Source organism: Mesoplodon mirus, assembly GCF_964341445.2.
Source record: "Mesoplodon mirus genome assembly, chromosome: 2".
Classification (NCBI taxonomy): domain Eukaryota; kingdom Metazoa; phylum Chordata; class Mammalia; order Artiodactyla; family Ziphiidae; genus Mesoplodon; species Mesoplodon mirus.
Window position 1 is genome coordinate 216,619,939 of NC_138977.1, and position 27,497 is coordinate 216,647,435.

The window sequence follows — 27,497 nt, forward strand, 5'->3', positions numbered from 1 at the left end:
CTGAAAGGAGAACAGATGGGGCCACCAGACAAATCACAGCCTGTCCATCCTGCAGCTCTGGGTAAGAACACAGCACATTTAAGAGGGAACTTCAAATAGTTATATGTTAGCCTGTGAGAGTGGTTTCCAAGTGTTTTCAGTCCTGGACCACATGATTAGAAATCCAGTGTCCAGGGGTAGGTGGTAAGCATGATGTTCTTTTTTTTATTGATGCTAATCTTGGAGTTGGTAGAGCATGTGTTTCCCATATAAATTTTACCCCAGGTCAGGTGCTTTAAAGACCTCATTCAGGGGGTTCATTTGCTATATTTGTATTGATAGATGCAGTTCCCAACATCTCCAAATGGATAAGCTCTTGACCCCAGTTTCCAAGGGTGATCAGCTCTTATTCTTTAGTTGGCAATTTAGTAACCTCACCTTCTCCCTTTTAAAGTATGTCAGGTTTTGGAATGAGCCAAATTGGGGCCATCCAGATTCGTGTTTCTCAAATTTCAATGTGCCACAAAATCTCCTGCAGACCCTGTTAAAATGCAGATTCCGACTCAGCAGATTCAGGTGGCTTTTGCATTCCTAACTAATTAGCTTCCAGGTGACGTTGACCCTGCTGGCCCATGGACCACACTTTGAGTAGCAGGAATCCAGATTTCTAACAAATAAAGGGAAAGACATATCATATGTAAAAGGAATTCTCTCCTACACTCTGCAGATGGAGACTGAGTCTGGGGACTGTAAAACCATTATGTGTATAAAGAGATTTCCCTGGGAAAGTATTATGTTTTGTCAATCTTGCTAAATAGTTGATATTACGTAGTTCTTTTTCTTTATGCAAAAGAACTTCAAATATTATTCCGAAAACTTCCAGTATTCTGTGAGGATTCTACTAGAGTAGGGAAAGATAGGAAAACTGTTGGAGAAATTATATTTGTTATAAACATTGAGCTGATCCTGATTAGCCATTGAGTTAGACTCATCTAAAGGAATCAATCTTTTTTCTAAATTTTTTCACACATTTACCTATGATCTAACTATTCAAAACAGCTCTTGGGAACTAAAAAATGAATCATAAGGTATAAATTTTCCTTCATGACTGTAATTTGTCTCTCAATGTGATTCTGATCCAATTGACAGTAATCTAGCCCATTGGTATATCCTGATCAGGATACTAACTAGGAAAATAATTGTCTTTAATGTGTAATCAAGTCTGATTTCATAAGAGAATTTATGGTGTGTAAACACTTAAGAAGTGGCTATTCTAATAGCATTCTCAACTCAGAGAGCTTTGCAAGATATCTTTGCCCTTCCTGTAATGTTTAATTGAGGAAAGTATTTGTCATGACATGGCAATGACTAGGGAATGATATCACCCATAAAAAATAGGATGTTATTTCCAGTAATTTTTATGACTCATACAATTTTCTCATACATTAAAGAAATACTTTATATAACTGCTTATCCAGGAAAGGATATTTAAGAGAAAATGGAATTTAACCTTAAACTATATTTAATATAACTTCAGTTATCCAAATTACTGCCTCATCTGAAGTATTTGGTTTTCAGCTACGTGTTCAGTATTCTCTAGACTAAGTTATAGTCATCATATAAACAAAAAAAATGTAATTGGCTTAATTATCTGTTATTGTGTTGACTGTGATTTTCCTTATGCACTATTAATTACTCCAGGAGTTGTTCAGATTATAAATTCCCTCGAATAGATGATCTTTCCCTAACAGTTGTTTTATTAATCAGCCTTATAGATCTTACTCTTTGCAAACACAACTTAGTATTTATCCAAAGATTCAAGCGACACCCAGGCCAATTTCTGAAAACTCTCCATCTTCATAGCTTCCTGCTCTCCAGTACTTTGCTCTGCAAATTCTAACTACTTCAGCCTCTGCTCTCTATCTCCTCAGCAAAATGAGTGTGCCTTGCTCTAATAGGAATCTCCCTCCTTGTGCTGGGGTCCAGGAAATGCCAGAGTGATTGAAGGTCTCACCTCATTTGTTTTCCGTTTTTTTCCATTTATTAGTCTTGTACTACCCATTGTTCAGTCTTTGCAAATCATTTATATGTATACTTTTTCCAAACTTTTAATTATTTATGGTAAAAGGGCAAGTCTGATACCAGTTGCTCCATCCTTACTAGAAGTAGAAATCCTTCAGCTTATAATTTTTTAAGTGAACTTTGCTACTTGCCTTACAATGTTGGTTATGAAATGCACATGGTGAGACAGCCTCTGGCTTTGCCTGCCTCTCTGTAAGGTTCTTCAGGTCGTTTCTATTTGTCTGATCCCCAAAGCATCTTAGGTATAAAAAAAAATTGGTACAAATTATTAGGTTAATATTTTTCTTTCTTTCTTTTTCCTTTTTCCTTTGCTTGCTATCTCTCTTTTGTCCCTCTTTCACCATAGCTCTCAGTATCCAAGCTGTGATCTCTGGGTCTGTTGAATTTTGCATCTCTCTACCTATTTGCTGTCTCTTCCTGCTCAATGACATCTGGAAAATCTTGTTATTCCATTCTTTAAGTACCCTGTAGTTGGATCCCATTAAACTCTCTTGAGAGCTCATGTCTTGAAAGGAGTTCAAAGTGGCTGGAAAATGGACCAAATGGGTATGCAACAAGGTTAAAAACCTCAGAGAAGGTAACCATATCTGTAAAGCTTTACTTGTGATAAGAAGAGTTAATTTGATCTAGAATTGTGCTATCCAATATGATAGGTGCTAGGCACATGTGGTCCCTTGAAATGTGCCACATGTTGAAATGATAATATTTTGGGTATTTTAGATTAAATAAGTTATTAAAATATATTTCACCTATTTCTTTTTACTTTTTAAAATGTGGCTTACAGTATATTCCTATTAGGCTGTGCTGATCTAGAAAGCACAGGGCTGGGGTTTTAAAAACAATAGTGGCCAGTCTGCATTTTAAACCTGACTGTCAGGCAGTGGGTAGAGGATAGACACTGTCCTGGGGGCAAGAAAAGCAATTAGAAGACTACTGTGATGGCCCAGGAAAGAAGTGATTATCATATTTAATATCACAAAAGTTGTATTTCCATTTGAAAAAAAACTGCCATTTGCTGCATTAGTAGTAAGGGAACAAAATACAAATAAAACAAGTTATCTAAAAAATATGTGTGGCTTTGTTTTGGAAAGCAGATACCCAGTCTTATACATATATATATATACATACACATTTAACATCTCCTACGGTACCCATTCTTGACCATTTTTAGATCAACTGTAACACAGCCTTGGAGAACATGGCCTTTTGTGGATTTACACAAGTCATCTGGAGCTGGAGGAAAGAATTTGTCCCCAAGACTTAGCTCTCCTGCTTACCAACAGTGTGACCCTGGAAATGTTGCTTAAACTCTCTGAGTCTCACTATCCTCATAAGAAAAATAGCTAAAGCGTCCACAGGTTCTGCAGGACATTAAATGCATACTTTATAAGTATGTAATAGTGAATAATTAATACTATAAAATTTTAAGTATGCTTGTTCTTCTTTTTCACAAAGTAAACCATCTTCATACATAACAGAGGAGGGTTGACTATAATTTCAGTCCCTGAGTCTGGGTGAACTGAAATCCCTCACGTTTTTTTTTTTGTTTGTTTTTTGTGTTTTTTTTTAATAAGCACGCTCAGCTATAAAGTGGTTTTTCTTTTTTTTTTTAATTAATTAATTTATTTATTTTTGGCTGCGTTGGGTCTTCACTGCTGCGTGCGGGCTTTCTCTAGTTGCAGCAAGCGGGGGCTACTCTTTGTTGCGGTGTGCAGGCTTCTCATTGCAGTGGCTTCTCGTTGCAGAGCATGGGCTCTAGGCACATGGGCTTCAGTAGTTGTGGCACGTGGACTCAGTAGTTGTGGCTCGCAGGCTCAGTAGTTGAGGCGCACAGGCTCAGTTGCTCCACAGCATGTGGGATCTTCCCGGACCAGGGCTCAAACCCGTGTCCCCTGCATTGACAGGCGGATTCTTAACCACTGCGCCACCAGGGAAGTCCCAGAAACACCTCACATTTGGCAGGACGGTTGCTCTGGAAGGTGTGAGGCCACAATAACCCTCAGATTATTGCAGTCTCCTTCTGCTCAGGGAAGTCTGGCATTCTCAGGTAGGCATATTCTCCCTCCCATGGAAGGCCCTGGCTGTGGGCTGAGCAGGATAAGGGAGGAGACGACAGGCTCTCTGAAGGTTAAGTAAATGAGACCCCGTTTGGCTAACATGCCAGTTATCTGGCCACACAGGTGTCCCAGGGTCTTTCTTTCTCTCACCTGGAGTTTGTTATCACAAGGTTGCCAGAATCAGAGCCTAAACATATGTCAATATTTAACTCCTCTGCAAACATGGCTACTGGATTAGAAACATCTAAGTGTCTCTTTTTATTTTTAAATGTCCAAGGTTTCAGAGTCAAAACGGAATCAATGTTATGTAGTGCTCCGCTGAATCCAGGAGACATAGACTTATTTTTCAATGAAAGGCCACTTTCAATGCCATGCAATAGCTGGAGAAGGACTGCCGTGGCTCTATCAGCCTTCACAGGGCCCACCCTCTAGCCCACAATCCTGAGACATGAGGAGGAACAAAAGCTAGTGGAGAGCAGGATTTTGGTGGTAGCTCCAATCCACCTGCCTGTGGTGCTTGAGAGTTTCTTAGGTACCCAGCACACTGAACTGCTCTAACTACAAGTAAGTTGCATCTGGGGGCCCAGGCAACACAGGGTGAATTCTCACTAAACCCTGAAGTATCATATGGCCTCAGGTTGCTTGTGAAACAATGGTCACTATCAGGGTCTGAACTGAAAAATACCCAGTAAAATTAAAATTCTACAAAAATAGAGTGAAGAATTGGGCAATTACTTTTTATAATTTGGGAAGTGGCAGGAAAGGGGATTTTTTAAGCCAAGAATTGGAAAATAACCTGGCAAAGTATTAACGTTTTGCATAATGTTTGCATCCAAATCTCATGGTAAAATTTGCAACCCAGGATTCAATATTTGGTACCTGAACTGTTCTTGGAAGTAGGAGAAGTCATTGTACAATAAAATAATCTTTGTTGGTTGAGGTAACGCTAGTTGATGTAACCCTGAAATATCAGTGGCTTAACATAATAGGAATTTATTTCTTGCTTATGTAAAGTTCAAAATGGGTGTTTGCGATTGATGGGTGGCTTTCATCTAAGCAAGGAACCCAGGCTCCTTCCAGCTTGTGGTTCCACCAGCTTCAACACATGGCCTTCAAAGTCACTGTTCTTGTCTGCATCAAGCCACAGAAAGGAAGGCACACAGCAGATCATGTGTGGGTTTTTTATGAACAGGACTAGAACTGATGTGCATGTGTGCACTCACATCTCATTGGCCAGTTGATCATGTAGCACATCATACTGCAAGACAGATTGGGTAATAGAGTTCTATTCCCTGTAGGAAGAGGCCAGCAATCTCTCCTATACACACTATAAACAGACATAGAGAGCATGTTAGTGATCTGAATGAAACAACATAGTTCATAAAATTTTACAACCCAACTAAAGGGCTCAGCGAGATTGAATTTAGGGGAAGTCATTCATCCAGAATTGACATGATAGATTGCTGATTACATACAATTCCTTTCTTAGCTTTTATAACAGTTTGGGCAATTGACTCTTCCCAAAACACTATAAAATTTGAACTTATTTTAGTTTATTAAAAAAAACAATTCCCCATGAACTCTAGTCTCTGTTTCAGAATTTAGTGACTTTTGGTCCTAATTCTACAACCTATATTGAACAAAGATCTCCTTAACTATGGGTTAAATTTTGTACTATCTAAAATGCCAACTTAGAAATTTTGTGTGAATTATTTGGTAATTCACACAGAAGGTATTTTATTTTATAGTCAACTCCAGAGTGAACATTGGCTCCTTTTTTTTTTTTTGGTTTGTTTATTTTGCTTGTTTTCAGTTAAAAATCACAGTTCTTTACTGTGAGATTGTGTAGGCAGTTGTTCCTATAGAAATTATTCAAACTATATTGCTTTTTATATTCGTTTCCTCATTTGTTTGTTCGTTCATTCATGGGGGATGTGTTCAGGGCCTGCTTCACGCCAACATGGCTAGATGCTGACATAAGACAAGGCCTGGAGAATTCCAGCCTGCTCAGAGTTTATGATCCACACCTGACTGTGATGGGTGTCAAATGAGGCTAGTTCTGACGGGAGGTGTTTCTAGAGGGGAGAGGGACACCAACCTAATCGGCGCTGGAGAAGAGTCCCTAAGGATAGGATTAAATGCTGAGACATGAGGATTCAGTTGGACTTTGCCACTGCTCCCATCCATGGGATTCCTTCCTTGCAACTTCTGTCCTGATTTTAACATTTCCTTTGCCCAACATTCCTGAATTTTCTTCATACACAAATAATTTTCTTGCTTTTTTTCTGTACCTGTAAACTTTGTCAGGGAACTGAATTCTTTGACCATTTTTGACCTACAAACGTGACAATTTCATATGATTCGACCTATAGCTGTGATGCTGTCAGGCCAAATGCTCCAGTCTCTTAAAATTATAGTAGCCTATCCCAGTCTTTTTAAAGTGAATTTTAAGCAATGCGATCACCAACTGAAAACATACCAGTTCTTTTCGATCAAGTACTTCTCTTCCATATTATATTTCCCAGACCATTGTTTTCCGAGTTGAATTTTGTTTTTCTCTAATGCATAATTTCATTGGGTGCTGGGGTCACTGATTTCACCTCTATGTTCTTAGAAGTATCCCCAGTTCCTTTCATCAGTTCATTTTTCTTTCCTCCATGTTATTGTTAAGAAATAAACAAGTCCTATGGACTATCAAAATAAACTGTCAACAGCTTTCCTAAAAGAAATGAACTCTCTTGAAGAAATGCCTCTATTTCACTGTTTTGGAAGGTAAGGCAAGGTTGTAAAAAAATTCATGAGCTGGTAAGCTTTTAGTATTTGTGGTCAAGACTGCTGCTATCAAATCTATGAAAACAATTTAGTTTCACCCATACCCACAGACCTGCACAGAGAATTGTAAACTAAAAAATGGGCAGGCTAGAACCTTCACTACAATGAAATTATGGTGATTCTAAGCATTGTATAATCACATTGAAAGAGAACTGTTCTTCTCTACCCTTTTCTCGTCTTTCCAAAAGTACTGTGGAAAATTTTACCTGCTCTATCAATCTTGGTTTATTTATGATTAAAATTAGAAATACACCCTTGGAACCTCCTCTTTTTTCATGCCACTTTTCCATGGAACTGCTCAAAAAGATAAGGTTTGCCTATAAAAGGACCTCTAGGTGCTGTGTTGTGGGCAGAACTTGACAGAACTGCCATGGTGAGTCTGGAACATGTTTACCAAGTCTAATTTAGTCGAATTTACCCATTTTCCCTCAGAGGTCTAACTGAACTTGAATTATGTCAATCTTTTACAAACTTACTTAGCCAGACTTAATTATATTTTAAATTTTTATTTAGATGCTGCTCATCTGGACACTTTCGCTGTTGCTGGGAGCAGTAGTAGGTAAGAAAAAGTATTTCTGTCATGCTGGAAGAGACTTGCTGCTCAATACTTGGAAGAAGGGCTACAACACCTGAATTCCAGCTACTATGAGGCTGAGAAGTAGAGCAAGGGGGAGAGATCCATGATTAGGGACACAAACGCTGGGAGTAGGGCTGCCAGATAAAAGCTAAGACACCCAGTTAAAGTTGAATTTCAGGTGAAACAAAGAATATGTGACATAGTTATATACATGATAAAATTTATCATTATAATAAATCAAACTTAAAGTTAAGAAAATTTAAATTTATTGTTATTGTTATAATAAAAAATTCATTGTTTATATGAAACTCAAACTTGTATTTTCATTTGCTAAATTTAGCAGCCCTAGCTCGGAGTCAAGCGTAAGGTTTGAACCCTGGTTCCATCAGCCACAACTGTATTTCCCCAAGTAAAATTCTTAACCTCTCTCTGCTTCACTATCTTCATCTGTGAACTGGGCCACCCCTGTTGTAGGGTAATTGTGAGACTTAGGTGGGATAAGTCACGTAAATCATCTTGCCCAGCACGTGGCACATATCGAGAATGCAGCGCCTACAACAACTACTACTCCTATTCCTGCTCCCACTATTAATGGAGACTTTACCCTCCTGGAGAACCCTTCCTTTGTGTTGTCCTTTTATGGGTTAACATTCAAGCACAGAGTTGTGTCAAGCCATGGGCTTTCTGATTGATTATTTGTGAGCAGCTTCTTCATCACAAGAATCCAGGATGCCCCTCAAATATAGGTCAGAGGCCTAAATACTCACCCAGGGAGAGATGTAAAGTTTTGGCATTTGCACGAAACTTAAGCTCTCAACCCAAAGCCCAAAGCCCAATGCCAGAAGATGCTTACGAGGAGGTAAGCGCCTCACCCCCTACTACCAAGACCTGGGGACACCAGACTGCTCCCTTCTTGGGCACCAATGGCCTAGAGAAGACATCTGAGTTGAGAGGCTCAAATGAGTCCTAGCATGGGACTGGACAGAGACAGAAGGGGAGTGAGGCGGTCCTACATAGTGGAAATGAGAAGCAGCAGCCTGTCTTTAGCTGAGATGTTGTCTGTTGAAGCTGTTTTGTGAGTGTGTATAAAGGAAGGTGTTTGAGGATGTGGAGGAAGAAAACATGCCACAAAATGTAGTTTAACTCATATACTGTCAGAGAGACCATCAAAAAGAGCATTCTGGTGAAACTAACACTTCTGGGTGATTGCAGGAAAAGAAGTCTGCTATGAAAGACTTGGTTGCTTCAGTGATGATTCCCCTTGGGCAGGAATTGTAGAAAGACCCCTCAAAATATTGCCCTGGTCTCCAGAAGATGTCAACACTCGTTTCCTCCTATACACTAACGAGAACCCAGACACCTTTCAAGTAAGAACACTCATGGTTTTCAGAACTAAGTTTCATCTGTTTTATGTAATAAGGGTACTGAATTTTGTCTTCTAAAGAGAACAAATCAGACAGTGGAATTTGCACCTCTGTAGACTTTTAGCACAGTGACCGTATTATTTTATATAACTTGATTATTAAGGGTTTTTTTTGATAATTTGTTTAAAGCATCCATTAACTTGATATTATTTTTATTCTACCTCTATGGTACCATTTAATACAATATTCTAAATATGGATATTACATATATATAATCTCTAAGTACTATGTATAACCTCCCAACATATTTTGTATCTATAAAAACACACACACATGTACATAGTCTTCCTTTAGGTGGAGACAAGACCCTACCACCAATATTATAGCACATATTACCCCAAGTAGAGCAAATGCAAAAATTTTATGACATCTGGAAAGTATCGACTTGGTGATGATTGCGAATAGCTTGGTTGTAATGAGAGAATCCTTAGTCACAAGGATCCTAAGTCCCAGGAGTCTTCTCCCATCTGCCACTTCCCTCCTCGTAACAATTCTATTTGATATTTTCAGAAACTTGACATTAAACATTTTTCTCCCCCAAATAGGCAATCATTGCAGATCCATCTACTATCACAGACTCCAATTTTGAAACAAATAGAAAAACTGTCTTTATTATTCATGGATTCATAGACAAGGGAGAAGAAAACTGGCTGCACAACATTTGCAAGGTGAGACTGTAAATCTCTTAAGGGAAGTTTGTTTCCAGAGTGATGATTAACAACAGAGAAGGCAAGGCCCCACCCAGGCAGGACAGATACTTGCCACCATGAAGCTGGAGGATCCTCTGACCCCACTGGGCCTGGGGTTCCCAGAGGAGGTCCAGGAGGTGACACGGGGTGGAGGGGACCTGGGACAGTCAGACCAGCAAGGCTGGCAGGCATTTGGTGGCTCTGGGCAGCGATTATTTAATAACTAATACAGAGATATTTCTAAATTTTAGCAACAGATGTTGCCATACTGATGTGACATTTGTTGCATTTTCAATAGCTTTTAGTCTCTTCAATAGGCTTTGATTTCTGTGTGAAGAACTAAGATAACTCATTTTGCCCAAATTAATTATTTTCCCTTGCTACTCTTTTATCTCCTATGGTAGCAATAGCTAGGAAAACTGTGTAGATTTTCATTTCTGGCTTGTGTTGTTTCAGCAGTAGTGATCCTATTTTCTTAAATTTGCCTTTGGCTATGTGCCCTGTGATAATGAAGAATCAAAAGGCAGAAAATCAAACAGAATAAAATTTCCAATAACTGCTAGTGCTTAAGGAACATTGTCATTGATTCATTTCTTCATCAAGATTTTGTGGCCAGCTGTGGCGCAAAGATGCAATCATTTCTTTAGAGGTCTTATTTCAGGCCTGCCTGTGACTCAAGCCAAAGGCTGATCTGAGTTAACTCCCGAGAGTTTTGACTGATCTTGAAGACAGTTAAAATGAAGGGGCGAATTAACTACACAAGTTTAAAAATAATCAGTAAAACCACAACTTGTCTTCAGAAATTAATTTATAGCTGATGATTATTGGGCTGGGGAAGGAGGGAGGGTAGTAATAGATTTCTATACTACAGTGAAGAAAAAATAAATAAATGATTCTCAGCTCAAAAGGTATGTAGATTTTCAGATGTGCGTATACAATTTATTTCTGAGATCCGAAAGCAGATGTGTTTTTCTTGCATTTGATTTGGCTTTGGGCGTTATAATGGAGGAATGCGTACATTAAATTAGAAAGTTAAATGCCGTAGATTCAAGTTCTGATTCTACCCTTAGCTAACCAGGACACTAGCAAATTGTTTCCCCTCTTTGGATTTTTCTATCTGTAAAATGGAACAATTGGAGATGGTTTCTAAGACTGCTGCATTCTCAAATTCTTCTTGGAAAAATGGTGGGGATATGCATAAATAAATACTCAAATCAATAGAATTCCTGCCAGATCTAGCATTCACGAAACTATCATTGACCCCCATCCAAAAAGCCTTCCAGTAGATATCTGGAAGTTTATATTTTTATGTGAAATAACTTCAGTCATGTACAATAAAACATGTTCATACAAAAATTTTGATTAGTATGTCCATCATGGAAAAGCTGATTCATTTGCCTTCAATACCTATATTTAAAGGGTCCTAACATAGTTTTTCATTTATTCAATTATTTAGTCGATATTTACTGAGTACCTACTATGTGCCAGGAACTTTTCCAGGCACTGAGGGTACAGAAGGGAACAAGACCGGCAATGACCTGAGGTTCAATCTAGTCAGGGACAACGTCTTGTGAAGTTTATGATGCTCTAATGAGACAACCCATTGTACCACATTTTATACACTTTTCCCTGCAATAAATGTCTATGCATCTGTTGCTGTAGAAATCCCAAGAATCCAGTTCCCATTATGGCCAAATCTCTAGTTTGGAGACAATGTTAAGCTTTAAAAAGGATTCCATAACCATGACAGATTAAAAGTTTTGTTTATTGGTTTGGGGTTTAAAAGCGAGCATGATATTGTGTAGGTCAAGGAGGGAATTTATCCTAGTCTTCAAGAGTGTTAATTAGTAATTAGGAAAGATGTTGAATTATTTACTTATTTATTGTGTCTCTTCCACCAGAACCTGTTTATCGTGGAAAGTGTGAACTGCATCTGTGTGGACTGGAAAGGTGGCTCCCGAACCGGATACACACAAGCCTCACAGAACATCCGGATTGTGGGAGCAGAAGTGGCGTATTTCGTTGACGTTCTTGAGGTAACTACCTCTGGGTTATACAAAAGCCCATGCACATTGCTCTCTGGATTCTCTTCCAGAAAAATTGCTGTATGTATGATAATTGGTAAAGTATTTTTTTACTTAGAGTTGGCATTCTCCTTGATTGAAAAGAAAAATGCCAAAAAAGAATCTAGATTTGGGCTTCATCAATATGTCTATTAAGGTGAATAAACTGATTTTTAAGTGCTATTATTCAAGAAACCAGGTAGATTGTTTCTACTGATTTCCATCATTAGTTCTTTTAATTTTACCAGTTATTAAGCCAAGTTGATATGATAATGTCAACCTGAAGATTAAAGTAGGGGTTTTGTTGTTTGTTTGTTTTTATTTTTTTAAGAGAAGCACAATGATAAACTAACCTGATTTGGTAACTAAAAACTTAGAAAATGTTAAACTTGAAAGTGCTTAAGTAATTGCTTTCATTATTCTTTTCTTTAAAAAAAATTTTTTTTTCTTTTTCTTTTTTTTTTAAATTGAAGTATAGTTGACACACAATATTCTATTAGTTTCAGGTGCCAAAATATATATTGCAATGTCTGGTTGGTGGAGCTGGCAGATCATTTATAGATTAAGTGCACCATCTTACTTGAGTGCAGTTTGTGACGCCCCAAAACAATTATAATAGTAATATCAAAGGTCACTGGGCTTCACTGGTGGCGCAGTGGTTGAGAGTCCGCCTGCCGATGCAGGGGGACACGGGTTCGTGCCCCGGTCCGGGAAGATCCCACATGCCGCGGAGTGGCTGGGCCCGTGAGCCATGGCCGCTGAGCCTGCGCGTCCGGAGCCTGTGCTCCGCAGCAAGAGAGGCCACAACAGTGAGAGGCCCGCGTACCACCAAAAAAAAAAAAAAGTCACTGATCACCATAAGAAATATTATAATAATGAAAAAGTTTAAAATATTGTGAGAATTACCAAAATGTAACACAGAGACCCAAAGTGAACAAATACTGTTGGGAAAATGGTGCCAATAGACTTGCTCAGTGCAGGGTTGCCACAAACCTTCAGTTTGCAGAAAACATAATATCTGTGAAGCACAGTAAAGCAAAGCATAATAAAACATGGTATGTCTGTACTACATCTTCTTTATCTACTCATCTATTGACGGACACTTAGGTTTTTTCCATTGCTTGGCTATTGTAAACAATTCTGCAATAAACACAGGGGTGCATATATCCTTTGGAATTCATGTTTTCATTTTCTCCAGAAAAATAACCAGCAGTGGAATTGCTGGACCATATGGAAGTTCTATTTCTAATTTTTTGAAGAACCTCCATACTGTTTTCCATAGTAGCTCTACCAATTTACATTCCTACCAACAGTACATGAGGGTTCACTTTTCTCCACATCCTCACCAACACTTATTATCTGTTGTCTTTTTGATAATAGCCATTCTGACAAGTGGGAGGTGGTGCCTCATTGTGGTTTTGATTTGCGCTTCCCTGGTGATTAGTGATGTTGAGCATCTTTTCATATGTCTGTTGGCCATCTGTATGTCTGACTTGGAAAAATGTCTATTCAGGTTCTCTCCTCATTTTTTAAATCAGATTATGTTTTTTTTTATACTGAGTTACGTGAGTTCCTTGTCTACTTTGAATATTAACCTCTTACCAAATATATAATTTGCAAATATCTTCTCCCATTTAGTAGGTTGCCTTTTTGTTTTGCTGATGGTTTCCCTCACTGTGCGAAAGCTTTTTGGTTTGAGGTAGTTGCATTTGTTTATTTTTGCTTTTGTTTCCTTTGCGTGCGCAGACAGATCCAAAAAATATTGCTAAGATGGATGTCAAAGAACATATACTGCCTATGCTTCTTCCTGGAGTTTTATGGTTTCAGGTCTTACATTGAAGTCTTGAATCCATTTTGAGTTTATTTTTGTATATGGTTTAAGAAAGTGGTCCAGTTTTATTCTTTTGCATGTAGCTGTCAAGTTTTCACAACACCATTTATTGAAGAATAATTATTACTTTCTAATCCAAATACTTGCTTCACACCTCTGGGTAACAAGTCCTCATATCCATCAAGGGTCCCCTCTACGTAGTAGAACAATAAAAGAGAACAGTACTTCCACCAGTTTAAACATTACGCCATCACCATTTCTCGTGATAAATGAAAAGAAAAAATCCATGAAAATTGATTGCTTTAAAGGAGAAGCTTCTCTTCTTAAAAATTGAGTTTTCAGAGCATTCTCTTTTCTGCCCATCTTGAATTTTGCTAGTTTGAAAACATTCTGAAGAGGTTTTCTTTCCAACAGTCATCATTTGGATACTCACCTTCCAAGGTCCATGTCATTGGCCACAGTCTAGGTGCCCACGCTGCTGGGGAGTCAGGAAGGAGGACAAATGGGACCATTGGACGAATCACAGGTTGGTCAAAGTTGCAAAGTTGGACTAAATGAAGCCTATATAGGGTCTAAAAGGACGGAAATTTGGCACAGACCTGCTTTTACCTGAGGAGACAAGTTTTCACATTTTCCGAATTAGATCACATGATCAGAGAAATCGGTGTGTTCTGAGACCTTATGAATTTGTTATTAATACCAATCTTTAGTCTACAGAGCCCTATTTAACATATAAATACTGCATGTGACTAAAATGTGAATTAAGAACATCTGGAAGTCTTATTCATATCTATTTTCTCTTTGTCAGGTATTCACAAAGGATGAGTTTGGTGAATAGAAGAAATGGCATAAATAATAGAAGAAATAGAATTAAACCCAAAGAGCTAAAAAATGTATCATTAATTATATTCTGCTTCATAGCAATTGATAATTAGTCCAGTCCTCATGAACCACAACCCAAGAGTAGTGGGGACAGATAGTCTGGGTGCCCTGGGCTGCCCAGGCTACATGCTGCTAATTAGATAAAAAATATGATTTTACAAATCTCAGACTGGTTGCCTTTAGCCAATGGAGTCATATGTTGGATACCCAGGTCCTACAACAACCTTGTAGCTTTATAAGAAAGACTTTGCTATCCTGGATCTGAGAAGTGACTATTTCAGGAAATGATTACTTTATTCTTGCATCTTCCCTTCTTTATTTTCTTCCCAAATCCCCTGTCTCCGACCCCCTGATTCTCTTTTTTAATACTTTGGATAAGTTGGTTACATTTGCATTGCTGGGGCTATCTGGAATATCTCTTTAACTAGCTGGAGAGAACATTCTTTCTCATAGTCCATAAATGCTTATGAGAGCCTGCTCAGTCAGGCACTTGCCAAGCTGTGGTCGCAGTGACTGTGAAAGCCAAGATCCTTGCCCTCACAGGAGTTTATAGTATAGGTGGAACTCTTTTAGCTTGAAAATCTCTTAGGAGTCCAGTGTTTCCCAGAGTCTGGCTCTTTTGTTGTAACTGTGCTATTGACAGGGATTGTCCCAATGACTAAGCATCCATAAGTAGGGCCAAATTCCATGGTTTGAGGAAAATTCACTTTAATGCAAATAGTAAATTAGACACAGATTTCCCTTAGAAATTGGTAAGATAGGGAAGAACCAACTTATTTCTTTGCACACATTACTCATGATTACCACCAAAGCTGCACTCCTGTAAAGAGAAAGGTGAACATGCACGTCCACTGATAGACACTGACATGACGCATCCTATCTATTTTAGGGTTGGATCCAGCAGAACCGTGCTTTGAGGGCACACCTGAAATAGTCCGATTGGACCCCAGCGATGCCCAGTTTGTGGATGTAATTCACACAGACGCTGCCCCCATAATCCCCAACCTGGGTGAGTTCCTCAATTTGTCCCCCTGGAGTGTTTTTTGAGTCTAGACATAAGAGTGTTTTAGAGTGTTCTGAGTCTTTACATTAACATCAACTTTCCCATATTTTAAAATTCCTCAGGTTTTGGAATGAGCCAAACTGTGGGCCACCTAGATTTCTTTCCAAATGGAGGAAAGCAAATGCCCGGATGTAAGAAGAATGCTCTCTCTGAGATTATTGACATAGATGGGATCTGGGAAGGTACAACTATTATGTATATGAAGAGATTTTCTTTGCGGGGGGGATCTGTGTTTCCTTTTGATAAACTTGCTAAATATTTTGGTATTCTACAGGTCTCACATTTTCTATAACAAAGAACTTTTAGTTGTATCCCCACGATACAGGTTTTCACTGGGGGAAGTGGACATGAGAAGACTATAGGAAAGAAAATGTATTTGTGGTCAACTTTTCAAGGATCTAATTCAGGGAATACATTACTCAATCATACCTATCCCTTACAGACCAATCTTTTCCTCCTAGAGTTATTTTTCCATTTCATTTAGCTATGGCATAACTATTATAATCTTAAACAGATTACATTAAATTCTGATTGCATCTCAAATCATAACTACCCTTCATAACTGATTTTGTTCTGTGACTGCCATGAGTTCACACTAATTAGAAAAATCTATTCAACAACTGTATTCTGACCATGACATTAACTTGGAAAAATAAAATCTGTCACTGATGTGTAATCATGTCTGGTTTTAAAGGAACTCGCAACTTTGTGGCCTGTAATCACTTAAGAAGCTACAAGTATTATGCTGATAGCATCCTCAACCCTGATGGCTTTGCTGGATTTCCTTGTGCCTCTTACAGTGTTTTCTGTGCAGTAAGTAGATTCTATCTTGCACCTAAAGAATTTTGTGACCATCGCTTCTCATGACCAGTGTGGTTCACTATACATGACATGCATTCAGTGAATGTTACTATATGACTGCCACATGATTTATACTTTCAATAATACATGTTTATTTTAATAGTGATAAAGCATTGGAGAACTTTAGAGAAATGTGCTTGTAAACTGAAATATCCCAAATCTACCTTGTTCTCTATCACTTCTGTATGTGTCAGCTAAATGTTCACACTTGGTTTGGAAATAATTCTAAGTGCAAAAATTGTCTATGGAAACCTGATCTATGGTTGCAGGATGCTGATGAACATGAAAAACTTGTTTTAAATGTTAACCTTATAAAGGTATATGACATGTGGACATTTCTGTGCAGTCTCATAATTGCCAAGATTTTTTTTGAGTGTTCATCTTTTTTTTGGTATTCTCTAAATATCTAAGTTGGGATCCTTAAATCTGATCTTGAATATGACATATCAATTGCCTGGGTTTGTTTTTACTATTGCTTTTCCTTTCACAATAATTTTTTTCAAATAAAAATGTATACTCTATGTTATTTAATATATAAATTTTCAAGTAATGTGCTAGGTGAAATTATAATTATCAAGTAGATATACTTTAGCAGTGAAGAGAGAGGATCTGATTCCTGGTTCTACCATTAAATAGTTGAATGATTTGGGGCAAAATACTTAACTTCTCTAAGGCACTTTCTTCACTTCAAAATGTAAATAAAATGGTAGATTCCATAGATTTGGTGGGAGGATTTAATAAGATAACATGTTTTAATTACTTAGCCCAGAACCTAAAATATAATAATTAGCATTCAACAAATGTTAGCTATTATGTGTAGGGGAGAGGGGATGGGTGCATATTTTATTCACAATGTAGCTTGCATATGCAACAAGAATGCCACCCCTTCTTTGGTCTAACTTTATTTTCTTCCCAAATCCTCATTTTCTAGGTAATGGGGAAAACAAACAAACACAGAAGCTTTAGGTTTCATCCAGTTAAAATTTAATCTGATTCAATAATATAAACAGTCCTTTTAAGTGATGCTCAGACACTTTTATAGGAAAAAATTCTCAGTTTTGCAGATTTCTCAGCCTTTGGACCACCTCTCTCCAAGCTGGTATTGGGCAAGGTGATCATGGTGGTGGTGGTCAGTGTGTGTGTGGAGGGCAGAGAGGAAGCTTGGGGGTCCACCTTCTTGACGGGCTCATAGCTGCCATCTGCAGGTGATGTCTGGGCATGTCCAAGCTACTGGCTTGGGCAATGCTCTCAGAGAGCTTTGGCCATTTCCTCCTGGCTGGCTCAGTTTCCCTTAGCTTTTGCTGAATGCGGACCCTGAGATTCAACCCAGTCCCCATCTGGTCCACTGATTCAGGAGTTCACCACTTGCCTCTACTGTGGGGCAGCCTTGTCCTTTCATAGCAGGAATTTTTATGTCCATCTGCCTCCCCCTCTGTTCATCCCCCTCCCTCTCTTCTTGGCCCACGAGAAAAGGACATTTTCCTATATGATATCCATCTTCTCCAGACCTCATGGCTAAGCCTGACTGACCAACTAGAGCATCTTCCCTTCACACTGGGAGAATTCTGAGATCTGAATCTTCCAGACTTGATATGCTAAGTGGGAGCTAGAGAAAATTGAGAAAAGCTTGACTTTTAAGTCTATTATCTTACCAATGAGTCCTATTTTGTGTAGCAGAAACTGATTATCACCTCCTGCTCTTTCTTTTGCAATTTTTCTAAAATAAATTCTAACCACCTAAAGGCAGATGGGTGTCTTGGGGCAACTGGAACAACTTAGAGAGGCAAAAGAGAGAGGATTAAAATATAAATAAATAAATAAATTCTCTCAATTAATTTTTATAATATTTATGTTAGTATCACGTTATTTAATAGTGAAATTGCTGACTTATCACTGTAAATAATAAGACTCATTTTTAACCTTTGTTGAGACACTGTTAAAGTCTTCTTTTACTATCAGAAGACGATTGGCTTTAAAATATTTGAAAATTCAACAACACGTGGAATAAGATGGTACACTTTTACAAAAAGAGCATCCTCATTCATCATTTGTTTATTTTCCCTAGAACAAGTGCTTCCCCTGTCCAAGTGAAGGCTGCCCGCAGATGGGTCATTATGCTGATAGATTTCCTGGGAAAACCAAAGCAGTGGGCCAGATATTTTATCTAGACACCGGTGATGCCAGCAATTTTGCCCGTAAGTCCCTATTTTATTTGTCTTAAATTCTCAATACTATGTATCTTATCACGTCCAGTGGAAATGTGTGAAATTATTTTTCTGTACAAAAGTTTTAAACACTCCTCCCCAAAATGGAAAAACACATCAATGCCATGCTCAATGTGAACATGCTAATTTGGGTGGCAGAACAGAGTTTAGGGCCTGAATTATCAATGATGCAAAAATAAATTTCTTCACAGTTGATTCTGCTACCGAATTCAGGAGGCTTCTTCTGCTCCAGCCTCTTCATACTCTGTTAAAAGTTTCACTGTGCAAAATTCTGAGGTTTTTACAAGCAGAAAAGTAACCCAGGAGAGAGAAGGCAGAGGTTGTGGGAGTGGAAAGGAGGTGACAGATTCAAGAGATATTAGGATTGTAAACTCCACGTGTGATGGGAATCAGAGAATGCAGGAACGGTGAGACTTGGGGACAGACCCTGGGTTTTTTTTCTGGGTAATAAAGGAAGAAAACTATTTGGATGGGAGTCAATAGGGTTAGCTGCATTGTAAAAACTAAAGCTAAATTTTATCCCCTTCCCAATTTGGCCCAGGCTAGCTCTAAATGGCAGAAAATTGTGGTTCACTATTGACTAGTATCATAAAATGGTTACCATAAATTAATACAGTTCCAATGGTGATGAAGAGTTGAATTATAGAATGGTAAAGATAAATATAGATTATTTAGACAAAAAGATGACAGTACTCTAAAATTCTGTGATCTATAAAAATGAAATAAACTGATGAAAATACCACACTATTATTTTTCCATTATCTTTTAACATAAAGTTCTTATAATGTTCAAGAATAAATTGTTAGGTTAAAAAAATTGAAAACAAAATATATAACTTAGTCCCTTGGCTTGAAATCTTTTGACTTTGGAAAGAGTCTGTGTTCCTCCCCTCCCCCAATGTCTGCCCCCTGAACATTTAGTTAAAGGAATAGCCATCACTATTTGATTAGAAGAACTACCAAAACCATACAAAAATTATTCAAAATTCAGCAGTAGTGGAATCCAAGTTAGCCTGTTTCCAGAATAATTTTTCCAAAAGCTGATATTTTGCAAATATTTCCCCCTTGCAGGTTGGAGGTATAAGGCGACTGTCACACTGTCTGGAAAGAAGGTTAGAGGACACATACTAGTTTCTTTGTTTGGAGATAGAGGAAACTCTAAGCAGTATGAAATTTTCAAGTGAGTAAACTACTACTCTAAGCTCCTTCAATGTTGGGATACTTCACACATACAATGTATGTCATGGACATAAGAGTTTATTCATTACTATATGGGAAGGAAAGTTTTTTTTTCCTTTACCTTTCTTGGCTCTTTGGCTGGTCTGGTAATCAAATTAACATAGGACAGATTAACAGGGGAAAAAATTAATTTAATTATGTACATATGGGGGTCCCAGAAGAATATGAGACCCACAAGCAGTGAGACAGTTGAGGCTTATATGCCATTCTGAGCTAAGGAGAAGGGACAGGGGTCTGGGACTTCAAAGGGGAGAAAGACAAGCCACAGTAAGATGGGAAGAACAAATGTTTGGTGCACAAAGGTTTGCCATGACAGGCAGAGACAACAGGACACGGAGGGGAATTTGATCTCCAGGCCCAGCTGAGCTCCCCGCCAGCCTATCACACCTAGCCCATGTTCCTTGTAGTTTTCTCAGGTGATAGTTCCCTTCCTGAACCAGGCCTTCTATCTAAATTCTTTTAGGCAGTTAAGGGAGAGGTAAAAGTTATCCTTGAATCTGTTGGGTCTTGATTTCCTTCAGCTCAAAATAGTCCACCTGCCAGAGTGGCACATTCTGGGGAGACTTGTTCTGAACCCCTTCAGAAGTATAGTACTGCCATGTGTCATTAAAAGGAAGAGACTGTTTCACCCTTGTACCTTAATACATTTTAGAACTCTATTTCTAAATTTTTTCTCTGCTATTTCCTGAGAAAACCACAGATGTTATTTTGATGCATGGCATCTGATTTATAATCACTAAATAATTATTCTACCCACAAAACAACTGGAAAAGGATGATATAATGATGTCATCATTTATTAAACTGTGGGAGGATTGTGACTATAACATGTTTGAAGTTTTATTAAAATAAGGATGACTTCAAAGTATTATAATACTTTGATACTTCAAAGTATAACTCAAAGTATGAGTTATTGATGGCAAATGAACTACCACTGAGTTGGCATACATGTCTACATTTATTTAACCATTAGATTCACAAATATACTATCAATCATCTTACTAGAGATACATTGTTAACTGGTTTTAGAAACATATATGTGTATATTTATATGTATGTTTATGTATATTCATGTATGTTTTTATTAATTTCTCCATTCCCAAGGGGCACTCTCCAACCAGACAGTACTCATTCCAATGAATTTGACTCAGATGTGGAAGTTGGAAATGTGCAGAAGGTTAAATTTATTTGGTACAATAATGTGATCAACCCAACTCTACCCAGAGTGGGAGCATCCAAGATCAGTGTGGAACTCAATAATGGAGACGTGTAAGTAATAAAAATCCAAAGAGATTTGAAGCATTGAGTCACATTTATAATTCTACTCCCACTGAAAGACAACTTTAAGTTAAATCACCTACAGTGGTTCTCCTATATCTCAGTCACCGCAGCTTCCTAATACCTTTTGTCTCTTTAGGAGAAAGTGTACCTCTTTAGGAAAACAACTTTGATAGATTTGTAGATGACTGTTGTATGATCAGATACAAGTGTTAGAATGAGAATCTGGCTTCGCAATCCTAAGGTGAAAAGAAAGAGTTCATTTAGCAGCTGTGCCTTGTGCTATGTGTGTGCTTAATATGTGTATCTTCCCCAAGCTTCCTGGGTCCACCAAATTGCCACTTAAATTACCGAGAAAACACTTAACTTATCAAGGAATACAAATAGATTATTCTGTGTCATTAGTCCTTTTAGTGAAGACAAAGGTCAACCCTTGGTTCTAATCAAGACTAAAGTATGTGTGAACCAACGGATATTTACCATAGTGAACTACCAGAAGCAATGAGGTGATGATGATGATGATAATCATAACAATACCAATACCAGCCCAAGTGTTTTGAGTATAAAACCAAATTCTGAGGCACAGTGCTATGCTGCTTCTGCCATCATATCATTCAGTCCTCATATAAGTCCAGTGTAGAGACTTTTGCTTCTGGCAAAGATGGAGTAGCAAAAGCCCAGATTTACCTTCCCAACTGAAACAAACAAAAATTCAGACAAAATATATCAAACCACAGTTTTCAAGACTCTGAACATTAGGTAACAAAGGAAAGTGATCTCTGAGAGATAAGAAACAAATAAGGTAGAGTCTTAAAATTGTCCCGGCTTACTGCCTTTAAAGAGTCTCCAGGATGTCACACAAAGAGGAAAAATTCAGGCAGAACCCAGTAAACTACCTGAGTTGAAGAAACAGAACTAAGAATCCAAAAAATCCAAGGCAACTGGATTTCACAGGACAGAGGACCAGAGAGGAGAGAGCTACAGAGAGGAAATCTCAGAGAGCTGAAAAATTTCCTTAAACATTAAGCAGAGTACTGATCAGCACACATATATGAGGAAACTAGCCAAGGTCTGTGAAATATCCATCTGAAAGGATTATAGAGAATAGTACCCAGTACTCTTGCAGGGCTGGGAACAGTACTTGTTTCCACCAACCAGACCAGAAAAGCTCATAATTCAGGAAATGTTGGGTAGAGTATTTAAGAAGGTCTTCCCTCAGTAGTGGGAAAAAAATTAGCCTAGAATTAGCAAGACCTGAAAGGATCAAACTGTTTCCAAATAACTGCACCCCAGAACAAAGCTCAAGAAAATTTATAGGAATACAAAATTATCCAGCAGTTAACAGGCTAAAATCCACAATATATGACATTAAATGAAAGTTTTCCATGTATATAAAGAAGCAGGAAAACACAACCTATAATGAGAATAATCAATCAATTGAAACCAAACCAGAACAGACACAACTGTTAGAATAGCAGACGTAGACATTAAAACAGCTATTAAATCTGTATTCCATTGGTTTAAAAAGGTCAGTAGAGGTATAGCCTATATATAGAAAAAAGGCCCAAGTTGAATTTCTAGAGATGAGAACTACAATATCTGAAATGAAAGAGCAGATTAGACATTGTGAGAGAAAAGATTAGTGGAGTTGAAGAGGTAATAGAGAGTATCCAAAATGAAACACAGAGAGAAAAAAATTTTGATGAAAAGAATATCAGTGATCTGTGAAATAATTTCAAGAAGTCTAATATAGTTCTCATTGAAGACTCCAAAAGAGGAAAGAGAGAAATATATATTTGAAGAAATAATGGCTTCAAAAATTTCAAACATAGTGGAAACTGTAAACATATAGATCCAAGTGATACCACAGAAAACATGAAGAAAACTATGCCAACACACATGAAAATCAAACTGCTTGAAACCAGTTATAAAGAGGAAAACTGAAAAGCAGCCAGAGAAAAAACACACATTACCTACAGAGGAATAAGGATAATAATTACAGGCAGATTTCACATCAAAAACAATGCAAGTGAGAAAACAATGGAACAACATCTTTAAAGTACTGAAAGGAAAAAACGGGTAACCTAGAATTCTATATCCACAAAAGTATCTTTCAAAGAAAAAGATGAAATAAAGACTCTTCAGACATATCAAAGCTGAAAGAATTCATCACCAACTGGTCAACACCATGAGAAATGTTAAAGGAAAGTCTTCAGAGAAAGGAAAGTTATACTGGTTGTAAAAGAATCTACAGAAAGGAATTAAGAGCATAGGATATAGTAACTACATTGGGAAACATATGAGATTTTTAAATATGGTTATTTAAGTCTTTAAAAATAATTGACAATTTAAAAAGTAATGGCAATATTTGGGGGAGGGGCTGTTATAACGTGTATAAGTAAAACATATGACAACAATGCCATTAGGCATTAGGTAGGAGGGGAGAAATGGAAACATACTCTTATAATGTTCTTATACCATATGTAAGTTAAAATATTATCACTTGAAGGTAAAATGCGATGTTAAAAATATATGGTATAAATTCTAAAGCAACCAGTAAAATAGTAAAACAAAGAACTATAGCTAATAAGCCAAAAAAAAGGAGATTAAATGGAATTTTTAAGGCATAAAAAGGGGGGAAAACAGCATAGGGAAAAATTGCAAGATAATAACCATATCAATAAATGTATTAAATTAAAATACAACAATTAGAAGGCAGAGATTGTTTAACTGGATTTTAAAAACTCAATACACAACTGTATGCTACCTACATGAAATGTACTTTAAATATAAAGACACAAATAGATTAAAAGTGAAAGAACAGAAAATGATATTCTATTAATTATTAGGGAAATGCAAATTAAAACCACAATGAGATACCAACATAAACTTATTTAAATGGCTAAAATTTAAAAGATTGACAATATCAAGCACTGGTGAGGATGTGAAGAATCTTGAATTCTCATATACTGTTGATGGGAACGTAAAATGATGCAACCACTTTGGAAAACTCTTTGATAGTTTCCTAAAAGGCCAAGCATACACCTACCTACAATTCAGCCATTTCTCTTTTATGTATTTACCCCAGAGAAAAGAAAGCATATATTTACACAAAGATTTGTACATAAATATTCATAGTACCTTTTATTGCAATAATCAAAATCTGGAAATAACCCAAAGTCCACCAACAAGGGAATGGATAAACAAATTGTGGTCTTCTGTACAATGGAATACTACTCAGCAGTGAAAAGGAACAGACTAGTGATACATGCAGCAACATAGATGAATCTCAAAATAATTATACTGGACAAAACTATACTGAATGAAAGAAGCTGAACAAGAGTGCATACACCTTTGATTCCATTCATATAAAATTTTACACAATTCAAAGTAGTCTATAACGACAGTAGACCAGTGGTTGCCTGGGGGAAGGGAAGATGGAAAGGGATGGGAAGGAGAGATTCCAAAGGATAGGAGGAAAATTTTGGAATAATGGATATGTTTACTCTCTTGATTGTGGTGATGGGAAATAAGTACTGTTATTATCCCCATTTTACATATAATTCAATGACAGCTCAGTGCCAGAATTCATGTGCAGGAAATCTGACTTCAGCAAATCCTTAACTACCACAATAGAAATTCAGATCACCTTTATTTATATATATTGTGTGCCCTTCATTTCTTGTGACCCTTTTCAATATTAGTTTTTTTTTTGATGGTATATCTTAATTTATTATATTCTAGTGGGAAAAATGAAGAATAACATTAACTTATGAATTGCCGTCAAATGAGAGGGAGCTTTTAGTCAAGTCCTTCACTAATTTGCACTGACTTTCATCTTGTCCAATATTTTCCTTTTTCTTTTTTAAAATATTTATTTATTTTAACATCTTTATTGGAGTATAATTGCTTTACCTTGTTGTTTTAGTTTCTGCTGCATAACAAAGTGAATCAGCTATACGTATACATATATCCCCATATCCTTTCCCTCTTGCATCTCCCTCCCACCCTCCCTATCCCACCTGTCTAGGGGGACACAAAGCACTGAGCTGATCTCCCTGTGCCATGCGGCTGCTTCCCACTAGCTATCTGTTTTACATTTGGTAGTGTATATATGTCCATGCCACTCTCTCACTTTGTCCCAGCTTACCCTTCCCCCTCCCCGTGTCCTCAAGTCCATTCTCTACGTCTGCATCTTTGTTCCTGTCCTGCCCCTAACCTTTAATTTGCTATTTGCACATCGGCTAGCCATTAGATTACAGAGAAGAAAATGAAGATGAAGAGAAAAGAGCATTTTCTGAGCATTTTTTATGTGCCAGGCACTTTACATATGCTTCTGTATTTTGTTAAAGAAAATTAGCTCCAAAGCCTCCTAAGTATTGCTCAGTCTTAATGAGTAAATCAGTCATTTCAATTCAATACTGAATTAAAATAAGAATGCCTAGCCAGTGTAACACCAGGACCTCAGGATTTTTACTCTGGCTGATTTCTTGTCATGCTGCTGACCCTACTCTTCCTCAGTTGCATTCACTGACAGTGTGCCATGTTTAGTAGGTGTTTTGGGGATGTGACAGATGGACCCTCCATGTCCTTTGGAGTGTCCAATGATACCTCTTCTTTCTGCTATTGCATAGCCATGGGATAAAATTAGAAAGGAAAATGCAGTCCTTTATACCCAAGAGGTATTCATTCGGCCAGTGTCTAGTTTTGGGCACAGTGTGTACCACTCACTCAGACCGAGGGGAAGGAAGTGGCTGTCATCAAACTCAACACACCAACTGTGTGTCAGGAAGAGCTGACTTTTTGTTTTCTCTCCCCAGGTTCAACTTCTGTAGCCAAGAAACTGTGAGGGAAGATGTTCTGCTTACCCTCACCCCATGTTAGGAGCTGCTGACATGTGAACACTGAATCTTACTGCTAATAAAATCTAGTGGTGAAGCATTACATTCCTTTCTTTGCCATCATGTCCATTATTTCCAATGAAATGTTTGGATTATGTGATTAAGTTCCAATATTTGGAGCTGGTCTGAAAAACCACAAATGACTGTTGAATTTTGCTACATTACCTGGCATTTGAACTTGGGAATATTGTTTACTTGATACTGACATCATGCCCATTACTATTACTGATGTCATTCTGATCACTTAAAGCAGACTTCCAGGTCCAAAGTGACCCTCCTGGTGGTGGTGGGCACACATGATAAGTACCCACCTTTGCCACTTTTTCCATCGTCTTTAATCAGACAACTCAGGAGGGTTGACACATAGGGGGACTCCAGTTCTAATCTGAACTTTTCTCTTTCAAATCCTTGGCCATGTCTATTTCTGTGTCTGTGTCAGTTGGGCCCTCTGAGAATCAGACGCCAGGGAAATGTCTGTGTTGGATGAAAGAGGAGATAGCAGGAGAAACTTCAGGCCTCAGTGCAGGTCTAACACCCATGAGAGGGGAAAGGAAGGAAAGATTGGGTGGGAAGAGCCCCAGCCCTCAGCAAATGTCTGGGAATGTCTTGGCCAGGTCGATGGGGAGTCCCCAAGGGAAGGTGACCCTTGGCAGGAATGCTACTTCAGGCAGGAGTAGACAGGCTCTCGTACCCATGCCGTGCTCAGCCATGGGTTGAGGCAGCCGGCAGCAGCGTGGCCTCTGTGTGAGTGCCCCGCGCATCCAAGGGGTGGCAGCTGGGCTGCCAGTCATCTCTGGTCCTGCAGCAGGTTTTCCTGAAGGGATCTGAGCGGCACACCTCTGTGGCCACCACAGTGTCCCACCTTGTTCCTTTTTGGATTTCTCTGGAAATGACACCAGCTTGGTCATTTCCTCATTGGAACTGAATTAAATATATTACTTAATTCAAGAAACATTTATGGAGACCCCATTACTATATTCCAGACACTGCTGTTGGCACGAGGGATGTGAAATAAACAAAATACATTTCTCACCCTCCAGGAGGTTGTAGTCTGATGAGGGAGCTGGACAAGGAAACAGCTATGAAACAGTGTCAGGGAGTACGAGTTACTATCCTGGGAGGAAAGAAGGGCTGGCATTTGATTTGGGGAGAGAGGTTGAGAGCAGGGGTGGGATGGAGAAAGGCTGTATCAAGTAAGTAAAGGGAAAGCAAAGGGGGTTAAGCCTCCCAAAGGAGTGTAGGGGACCAAGGGTAGGGTAGCCTGTGCCCCAGGTACCCATCCTATGAACAACTCTGACACTTTCTCTCCATGGTTCAGATTGCGCAGCAGAGTCAATCTCCAGGAACACTTCTCCTCCTGCTCTCCACTCCCCTTACTCGTGCTTCCTAGAGTCACTTCCCAGATAAACTCTCTGCACCCAAGCCCTTATCTCAGATTCTGTATTCAGGGGAGCCTAAAATAAGACCGGGGGTGAGCATTCCAATAGAGGGGACAGCTTGTCCAAAAGTATGGTAC

General features: G+C 38.2%; 1 protein-coding gene across 1 annotated transcript; it reads left to right on the top strand.

The window, feature by feature from the left end:
* Positions 1–22: 22 nt before the first annotated feature.
* PNLIP (pancreatic lipase) lies at positions 23–25,964 on the top strand (the record flags this gene model as incomplete). The annotated part of the gene is made up of 13 exons (XM_082602659.1): positions 23–61; positions 7,464–7,509; positions 8,740–8,894; positions 9,497–9,619; positions 11,542–11,676; positions 13,949–14,060; positions 15,306–15,425; positions 15,542–15,661; positions 16,174–16,292; positions 18,406–18,535; positions 19,636–19,744; positions 20,907–21,071; positions 25,901–25,964. Exons 2-13 carry the CDS (start codon positions 7,464–7,466, stop codon positions 25,962–25,964), a joined length of 1,398 nt encoding a protein of 465 aa, XP_082458785.1. The 5' UTR covers positions 23–61.
* Between the last annotated feature and the right edge of the window lie 1,533 nt (positions 25,965–27,497).